Source organism: Microtus ochrogaster, chromosome 17 (assembly GCF_000317375.1).
Source record: "Microtus ochrogaster isolate Prairie Vole_2 chromosome 17, MicOch1.0, whole genome shotgun sequence".
In the NCBI taxonomy this organism is placed as follows: Eukaryota; Metazoa; Chordata; class Mammalia; order Rodentia; family Cricetidae; genus Microtus; species Microtus ochrogaster.
In genome coordinates, this window is record NC_022019.1 from 7276278 (window position 1) to 7286442 (window position 10165).

Genomic DNA, 10165 nt, shown 5'->3' on the forward strand with positions numbered 1-10165 from the left:
CCTTAAATATCGCATTAGGAATTTGGCTCCTTTCACCTTAGTACAGAGTAAGAAATGGTCTCCCTTGCCCAACAGCAAGTTCTAGAATTTTTGTTCTCAAATAAAGCTGTATTCACAAGCTTTTCAGTATAGCATGTAAGAAAAGATTTTGTAAACAGTGTTCTACACAGCAACCTCTTCTCTGAGCACTCTTGAAGACCGATTCAGAAAAGAAAGCACAGGCAATGAGTACAGTACCCCTCTAATGTCATTACTGATAAAGATTTATTGGTTTCATGTTGTAAGTTTTACTTGAAGGGTACTAGCCCTGTGTAATTATGACAGTTCGTACCAAATGCAATCTCCATAAAAGATGTTGTAATGGGCCCTAAGGTCCTTGTATAATTCCATATTTGATAGCCAAAACACAAATAAAAACTTTACAAGAATGATCCTGTTCATCTGACTTTTGCCTCAAAAGAGAGAGAGAGGAAGAGGAGGAGGAAGAGGAGGAAGAAGAAAAAATCTGTACTATGTAAATGTTTCTCCACTCCCTTGGTAATTTTAAATCAGTGCCATGTTTGATGTTAGTCTTGTTGTCATGGATGTGGTCTGAAATTCAAAAGGCATAGTTATTGCTTCGCTTTGGTACACTCTGCAATAGATTGAAACAAGTAAGACATACGCCAGCCTTCATACACTCCAAGCCCCAGTTACACTGAGTTACGAGAGAGGAAAATTACAGACACGGAATGAAGGGTTGAGACCCAGTTTATCTTTAATCCTCTGGGGTAAGCTATGAAACAAGCGATCTGAAGAGTGAATACTCAGTGTCGTGAGCGATGTGCAGAAGTTTACAATAATATGGGCACAAAATAGATTGTCGCCTTTAGTACATTAGGGCCATTAGAATTTCTTGGATACCTACTTGCATGAAGTTACCACAGGTTCATAGCAGACTTTGCCATTTAACACCTACAGAGCCTAAAGCTTCCAAAATGCCTATCTGGCCTGTACATATTTCATTAAAAATAAACTCTATATAATAAATAAATATATAAAATAAATAAAATGTTGCCTTTGGAATCTCTATAAATAAATTTAACCTTTTTTCTTTTTTCTTTTTTTCTTTTTTTTCTCTTTTCTTCTTTCTTTTTTTTTTCTTTTAAACTAAGAGGTCTTTGCTTTGAGTTCACTGTATGATATCAGTGAGAATGAGCTGACAGTCTTTTCAGTGAGACTGCGCCCTCCACGCCTGTGGAGAGGCGTGCTCCCTTGAGCAGGCCACCAGCCAAAAATCCTGATGAGTTGAAGTATGGCAGCTGTGCTGATATAGGATGAAGTTCAACTGATCAAAAATGTAAAAGCATGTCTATTTCCCAGCATGCATCAGGCCGTTGTCCTCTTGGCGCGCTGCTGTCCCCCTCGCCTCACCCACTCGGGTACTCACACCCTCTCACGCAGCCTCTCCCCTGCTTTCACAATCAACCAAGCAAGTGGCCCCAGGCAACCCTCCAGGAGGACCAGCCTGTAAGTGCAGAGCAAATCAGCAAGTCCCCATCCAAGCTTCCATCATACATATGCATGCGACAAAGTTTGCCAACAGTGGAGCTGAGGTGAAGGCCCTGCTAATCAATAAGAACCCACGGCAGGGAAGCATTGATAGTGGTTATGTTCTAAGGGCTCAAGTGAAGATACTGTCTTTGTCAACTTTGGCTTAGAATATCCTTATATAGTTCAGGTACTCTGTCGGGGTCCACTGGTCTAGGTAAAAAGTGTGTAAATTTCTGGTGCCGTTTAGTCCTGGTCCCTTCTCTTGGAGTCCCATCCTTATTTAATGCAACATAGTATCTCCTTCCGGTGTCCACGTGTTTATACAGGTTGGAAGAATAGGTGTTGTACCAATTCTCTTCAAACTGTTCTCGGAATACACACTCTTGTGTTAGTTTTTCCTGTCAAGAAAAGAAAAAAGGAAATAAATACATTGTAAAATGTAGCTGCCTCATCAAGAAACAATAGTCCCCATTGTTATATGCAAGTTCAGTCCCTTTTATCCTAGAAACTTTAGACCAGAACACTTTTAAACTTCCTTTTTTCTGAATTTTTTAAATATTTGCATATGCATAATGAGATATGTAGGATAGGGGACCAATATCTAAACACAAATTTCACTTATGTTTCAAATATACCATCTACGCACAGCCCAAAGGTAACCTTACATCATATGTTTTCATTAAAATTCTCACAATATGGAATTTTCCACTTGGGACATGATGTTAATGCTAAAAAGAAATGTTTACATGTGGGGACATTTCAGAGTTCAGACTTCCAAATCAAAGATGCTTGAGCCATGTAAGCCTAATTTTAAAAATCACTTTTTTATTTTTAAACTTTATTATTAAAAAATTGCAAGTAAAACAAAAATCACAAGTGGAAACTAATGAAAAACGACATGATTCCGTGAGCTTCTATACGGTTAGATTTACTGTCAGTATGGAAGCTACATGGTTTCACGCTGGATTTTATACTTCTACTATCAAATAAATTTTATATACTTAACCACCACCAAAAATTAAAAATTCATTTTAACTACTTCAATGCATTTTTCAAAACTGTTTTAACTCTGTCAGGTTATTAATGACATTTGAATTTCTTATTCAAGATGGCTAAACCGCAAAAGAGACTAAACATTTTAGAGATTGGGAGAAAATCATAATACTGAATTTTTTTAGACAGTATTCACACTAATTTTTCACAATTCAATGTAGAAATGTCAAGGACAAAGTCAAGAAGGCAGCACCTTGAGGAATATGAAAACATCCAATCTGCTGACGATGTCTGGCCGCGGTCTCGTGGGTCCCTTCCACGTCAGTCATATGTTCAAAGGCCCAGGGAGCCATTCTCATTTTCGCCACAGTATTTGGATAGTGTCCTCTCTGGCAGGGAACTTGCCCAAGTGGAGTCTCTAAGAGCCACCTCACTGTCAATACACTTTTATAAAGTACTCGCTATAGCCAATGATGACTGCAGTGTTAGCAGTGAGCGGCATGGTGGGGCACCCTGCTGACGGATTACTCTAAGGCCTCCCCACTCCAGCTTCCTCTGCCCTTTAACATTATGAGCTCAAAATTTACAGAACAGCCTTTTCTAAAATCCCTAGGAGAGCCAGGCGGTGGGGAGTATGCCTTTAATCCTATTCTCTGTAGGCAGAGGCAAGTGGATCTCTGAGTTCAAGTTCAGCCTGGTCTACAGAGTAAGTTCCAAGACAGCCACGGCTACACAGAGAAACCCTGTCTTAAAAACAAACAGACAGACAGACAAATCCCTGGGAGAATTCTTCACCAAATCTGTGACTATTCAAGTCCCTTTACATAAAAACGATGTGCTTGCCTAGAACCTACCATACCCTCCCTCAGACTTTAAACTATCTCCAGATAACTAATGATACCTGATAGTGAGTAAACGCAGTGTAAGACATTTCATAGCATCATAGAAGACGCAGATTCTTGAACTACGGGGTGTGGTCCAACTGGGATTGTGCAACTGAACATGGGGGTCACAAAAAGAATTGGCAACCAGAGAAGGTCTCCAAATGTGCAAAATCCAAGACTAATTGAAACTCAAATTCAAATTAAATCTGAGGCACTTCTGGCAGCGCTCGCCCACGTTGTGTCACAGGGCTTCACTGCAGCCTTGCGCCGAACACCACATCACGCATGCTCTGTGCTGCTCACGCTGTTAGCCACACAGTCAGCCAACATGCCTGAAGCGCCTTGGCTCAGACTTGAGACTGTTAAGTACGATGAATTGTAACGTTTTCACCATACATAAAAACTTTTCTGCTCTTGTAAAAGCAAAACCATTTAATTATGAGAAACAAAGACTTTTCATATTTTCCACCTTAACGTGTAAGTTTTTCAAATTAGGACATCTTTGGATTATATTATATTATAATGATTGATTTTACAAATTGTTTATTTGAGTTTCATAAAATCTGAGTTGCTGACCTGAGTTTTATTAAAAGATAAATTTTGGCTTGAGATTAGAATAGAATTTCCAACCATTTGTGAAATGACCTAAACACACTTCTGAGATTTTTGTACTATGTATTTATGCAAGCAGCATTCTGCGCACAGACCATTAAAAACCAAAATCTTGGTCAACTCTGAAAAGCACTGAAAGATCACTGTCTGCACAATAAATATTCATCAAGATTTAATTCTCTGTGCAAACATAAATAAGCCCATCGGCTTCACTGGCACACAAACTGGTTTCATCTTGACATATAGGCCAAAGAACTGTTTCAAAAATATCTTGTGATTTATTATTAGCAAGTGCTGGATTGGTGCACCTGCTTTATCTACCTGTACACCCAGGAGCACAAGGCATCCGTGAGTGGGGCGAGTGGAAAGCCCTGGTTCAGGGAACAGAGACGAGAGGAACGTGTGGGGAGGATTTTCAGTCCATGGTGGGGAGATCTTCCCAAGTGCCCTGGGGGTCAGGAGGGATCGCCATAAAGCTTTCTGTCTTGACAAGGGGAATACTTCCAAACACAGTAGAATAAAAACAAGTCCCCTAGCCCCCTAGTTCTTGAATTTAAGTAAGAGACGCTCACCCTCATTTCCTAAGCCAGGCTCAGGTGCCAAGATGAAAGCTAGTCTCAGTTTTACATTCCCACCCTAAGAAAAGCTCTCTGCCTTTTTCAATATCTTCCCCTTCCTCTCTCCCTGAGCTCTGTGACCTCACAGTGTGGAGATCATGCTGTCAGATCAGCCATGACCAGAAATGATGCATCCCTCACATCCTAGAGGTATGACCACACTCTGGGCTGAAGGGTGTGTACCAAGGCTGTTCCTGGTGAGAGGAGGAAAAGGGACTGTCCACCTCTGGCGGCTATACCACATGACTGAAACCTTTCAAATCAACACCTTTCTAGCTAGTTATTTTAATACTAAGAGTGCGCTCACATCTGTTCTGCTGGGCATCTGCTGGCTGCTGTCCAAGTGGGAAAGGAGCGCTGGTCCTGCCTGGACACTACTCCAGATGCAGCACTGTCATGGTGAAGAATAGTGAGGATGGCATCTCAGACTCTCCCTACAGCCACACTCTGGAACTGACCGAAACCTCACCAAAGTGACAGGTGCATGGGCAAGAAGAAAATCACCAAAGGCCAAAGATGAAGGCTTTCGCGAAAGTATATGACCACCATGGCCTCATACCTCCCCCAGAGAACCATGCAACTGTCTCCTTGGACAAAACTGTCACCACAAGGATGTCTTCAGAGACCAGCTTTGAAACACAAGACCAGACAGGAGGCCAAGGTCAACTCTGAGACACAAGACAGGCAGGAACAAATGGTTCTTCTAGAAGCGTAAGTTTTAGGTGTATTTCTGTTTCCATCATTAAAAATAGGGGAGGGGTGACTTTTAAAAAATAATTGCTTTCCCCTTTCCACTTGGCACCTTAACTAAGTGAAAAGAAGAAAGAAGCCAGGCCCATGGGTCCTGTCATCACAGGTCTCACTAGTGGCAGACTCAAGTTATTTCGAGTGTGTGTCAGTTGTATGAGGACCAAGCGTGGACTGGCTTTCTCATCAGTTTCTCAAACATGTTACAATCTGTGTTTCCAGAGCGCCATACAAAGATGATGTACAGGAAGACAAGTGCAGTTTCTATACAGTACTAGGAATACATAAGAGACGAGCATGGGCAGATCTGGGTATGTCAAGGAGCTTCTAAAACGAATCCCTTACAGATACTGAGGGACAACTGGCATCAAAACCAGGTAAGAGCGTATTCTCTTGTTCCTGTCCTTCAGAAGTGAGGGCACCCAGTATACTTTACGTATCACCAAAACACTGCTGCCCTTCTGTATTCACATAGTAAGCATATGACTTAATACATAAGTTTAGGAAAAGCCAACTGGGTAGATTCATCTTCTCTTACTGTTAGAAAGCCAAGATGGCTGAAGAGCAAAGGACAGAGTTTTATAACCCAATCAGCAGTCCAACGGTAAGTCATGCTTTGCCTTGTCTTTTTGGTTTTTATTTACATGTCTTTGGGGGGCTAGTGTCATGGCCCATGTGTGGTGGTCAGAAAACAATTGCATTCTCACTATCCATCCTGTGGGTCCAGGAGACTAGACTCAGGTGGTCAGCCTTGGTAGCAAGAGCCTTTACCCACGGAGCCCATCTCTGCTCTCCTTCTTAAACCAAAGGCCTAAAACATCAGGGAATAGCTCTTTCCAGCTTCCTCCTAAGTGCTCTTCCAAGTGGCCAAAAAAGCACCAGCAATGTTTTTGATATTGTTTAGGTTTGGTTATTTGGGTTTCACGATGTTGGAGGTGAATTGCTGGGCCATGGACATCCTAGACAAGAGAGCCCCCTCAGCTCTGAGGTTTCAACAAAGTATCACACCCCATTAGACAAACATGTATTGTGTAAGTTGAAACAGGGAGTAAAAGGGTCAACCCACCCAAACGGGATTCATGGAGACAAAATGAACAGCAGGAAGTGAGCCCGGAATACCACTTGCACATGGGTTGCTCCCGCTAGCGCAGCTGAGGAAGCTCACCCTCACACAGCAAAGGGCAGTCCTCCACTCTCTGCCTGGAAATCTAGAAGGGGCTACTGGGCAAACGCAGGCACTCCTGCACTGAGGAGATGGCCTGAGTCTGATGGTTTCCGGCTCATCTCTATGAAAGTCCTTGAGACACAACCAAAGGGTGAGTCCAAGGCCTCATACAGTCAGTACTTCAGGCTTTTCTTCCCTCTGTGTAACAGTGTCCTCACAAGCAAGTTAATTCCTGGCTAAACAATTATGTGCTTTTTGTTGTTGTTGTTGACAAAATGGAATAAAAATGTAGAACTGTTTGCCAAGACTCCAGTTTTGGAAAAGATGGCACAGGGAGATGGGAAGTATAGATTCAGATTAAGGGTTCTTTCTCTCCACTGGAAATTATATCGTCAGACCAATATTACAAACTAAATCTTTATTTTAAGAATATAGGATGATTTCTCCTTGTTGGGAGCAGCTCCTGCCCCCTTTGCCCTTGGGCACATGGCTGCATGGAGCCTTTCTTATGGCAGAGATGGGTAAGCTCTGGGAGAAGGCTTGTCTCAGACCTCAGCTTCACCCCTCACTCACTGAGGAGACACTACAGCCATTTATGTTCTTCCCAAGTCCCGTGGCCTTGGGGAAGGGTGCCAAAATAGGCAGCCCTAACTTAAAATCTAAGATGCTTCTAGTGCCTGAATTTTGGGGAGATGGTGTTGGCCCTCATGAAGCTTCATATTTCAGAATGTTTCATATTTTCTCACTAGGAATGCTCCACTGACCAGGTGTGACAGTGTGCACCTTTAATCCCAGCACTAGGGAGGCAGAGGCAGGAGGATCTCTATGAGTTCAAGGCCAGCCTGATCTACAGGTGAGTTCAATGACAGCCAGAACTGTTACATAGTGAAACACTGTCTCGAAAAAAAAAAAAAAAGGAAAGTAAGAAATAAATCTCTACAAATACTCCACAAAAACTTTTGACCCTAAGAATTTCCAACGTTTATTACAGATGCTCAATCTGTAGTGAGGACTCTGGAGACCAAGAGCAGCCCTGATATTATGAGGGGCCTCTCATCAGAACCTCTCAGAAATGGAGCAAATGGAACACAGCTTGTGTTATTTTCCAGTTAAATGGGGGGTGGGGGCAGTAAGTCCAAAGGTGGGGTGATGCATCCCCTTCTGGACCACGGCCTCTTGTCTCTATGGTAGTGAAGGCATAGACACAGAACATTTCCAGAAGCCCTACTCAGCCACTTCCTACTCAGGACCTGGCTCTGCTTCTTGCTGACAGCCCAGGGCTCCCCCAGCTTTGTTCACACGTGAGACATAGGGTGCCATTTCCCAAAAGGCCGCCAACCCCTAGGGATGTCACCTGAGGAAAGAGCTAGTGACAGCAGGCTGTGTTCAGGAATGGAGTACAAACTCTTCCCTTTGTAAAACCATGTGGAACTTTAAACACACACCATTAGTTTTGCAGGAGAAAGAGGAGGGTAGGAAATGAAAGCAAAGAGCATGAACAAATTTCTACACGGCCAGAAGATTCCTCCTGCACTTTTTAAAACTATGAAAAAGTCCTTAAAAACGCAAGGTAAGCTAAGAACAGGAGCTGACATTTGCACAGCTGAAACGGCATGGCTCTCTCCCTCACAGGCTGCTTAGGGTTGTTTATATACACAGAACTTTCTGGGCAACCCAGAAAACATGGTGTTTGCTCAACTTTAAAACAGTCCAACCCCTCAGACAACATTTCCTGGCAGTCAGATCAGCAGTATCTTCAGCTAAGTGATGGAGGTTGGCCTGACACTAACACCAGCAGTACACCCTGACTGCTGTAATCACACCAGCTATACTGCTCTATCAAGCAGATTTCCATCAAAATTAAGATTTCCATTGAAAATAAAAGACTACGGCACTTCTCTATGCCACATACATATCACAAATGGCTTCTCCCTTTCAGCGGGGATTATGTCACTGTGCAATCTTTGTTTTAGACAGACTAGCAAGATTTATAGTTCATTTCTTCATGAGCACACTTCACTTCTAAGTGATGAATATTTAGCTGAGGCGAATATTTTAAGTTATGTATTTCTATTCCAAAATTGTCTTTAATTAAAAATAGATAAACAAATGCAAATTGGAACACTAGAAAAAAAATGTATTAACCTGTCTCTTTATATGCGCGCAGAAGGGGAGCGTGGGCCTTCAAATAAACTATACACTTTTTAGAATTATAGGACGCAGATGTTTTAAAGCTCACCACATGTTTCCAATGCAGACAGTTTATAGAGTATTCCACTATAAAGTGATCAATTCTTGTTTTATTGTATTTCCATGTTTTAAATCTTTTTAGATTATTTAACTATAGCTGTTTATGGCATACCTATCTTTGAACTATTGGATTTTATCGCTGGACTTGGGTGGAGAATGTGGATTTAATTCAGAAGTCTACTAAAGCCCATGCTTTGGAACAAAATCTGGTGAATGTTAGCAGCTATGGAAACCTCTTTTCATTTTATGTCATCAAATTCTGAGCAATGGGAAAAACTAAAATTAAAACTTCAAAACTTTTACCATTCCTGTTTAAAGCAAAGCATGAGATGCTACAGTAAAAATCACAGCACGGTCCAGAGAACGCCTAAGCACCTTTAAGACACAGGCTTACCTATAGACCAATCTAAAAAATTAGACAACTTGAAGCTAGGTACCCCACACAGCGTTACTACGCTCAAATCTCTGCTGCTTTAAAAGAGAGAGATGTTACAGCATTTGAAACAGAACAATAGCTCTTGTTGCAAACAGACAGACTTGCCTCGCATTGTGCTATTTTAAAACATGGTTTCCACATGAATGTGTGGCATAGCTCTAACCACGCTATGTAAATGATGGCATTTACTCAACTCGATGGTCCCTTAAACAGCTGGCTGCTACGATATAAACCACCAGAGCAGGGAAAGGCATGACAAGGACTTAATTGCAAAGCTCCTGAACATTTCCGGAGTTAATGACTTAGCTGTAGTCATTCATTCTCATATCTACTGTTTGTTACAGTCGAGGTATTTAAACCTCCCCTAACCACAATGACTCTTTCTCATTAATAATACAGCAGTAAAGCCTTAATGGGAGCTGTTGCAGGGACCAGGGTGATTAAATATAACGACAAAAGGATCATTAATAAGAAGCTGGGTCTTTTAACTGCTCTCTCCTGGGACAAATCCCCAACTAGAAAGAAAGCAACACGCAGAAAGAAGAGTGGGAGGGCACCTCCTCTTATGTCGTCAGATGCTCCGATTCAGATCCAACCCCTTGTGCCCACAACACACCTAAAACCTAAGTCTAGTTTCTCAAAGCCTCTAAATCCCCATCATTCTGGATGGACCTTCCTAGACCATATTCCTGACCATCTCTGTTACCTCTGGAATTAGGGGAACAATGGACTTGGTGGTATGCAGGTCAACGTAAAGAGCTAATTTTTCATTTTGCCTTATCAAAATAGATCAGAAATATATGAGGAAGGAGAAGAGTGGGGAGACTGTTGACCAATGAGTATAAACCACAGATAGGTAGCAATGAGTATAAACCACAGATAGGTAGCAATGAGTATAAACCACAGATAGGTAGCAATGAGTATAAAC

At 41.9% G+C, this 10165-nt stretch overlaps 1 protein-coding gene across 2 annotated transcripts in view; it reads right to left on the reverse strand.

Moving 5' to 3' along the window:
• Window positions 1-1164: 1164 nt before the first annotated feature.
• Window positions 1165-10165, reverse strand: part of Fgf9 (fibroblast growth factor 9) — a 35742-nt gene continuing 26741 nt past the window's right edge. For both annotated transcript variants that reach the window (XM_005355419.3, XM_026783280.1), the window contains exon 3: window positions 1165-1931. In XM_005355419.3, coding sequence (XP_005355476.1) covers window positions 1686-1931 — 246 coding nt within the window. In that variant the 3' untranslated portion in view covers window positions 1165-1685. The remainder of the gene's footprint in view (window positions 1932-10165) is intronic.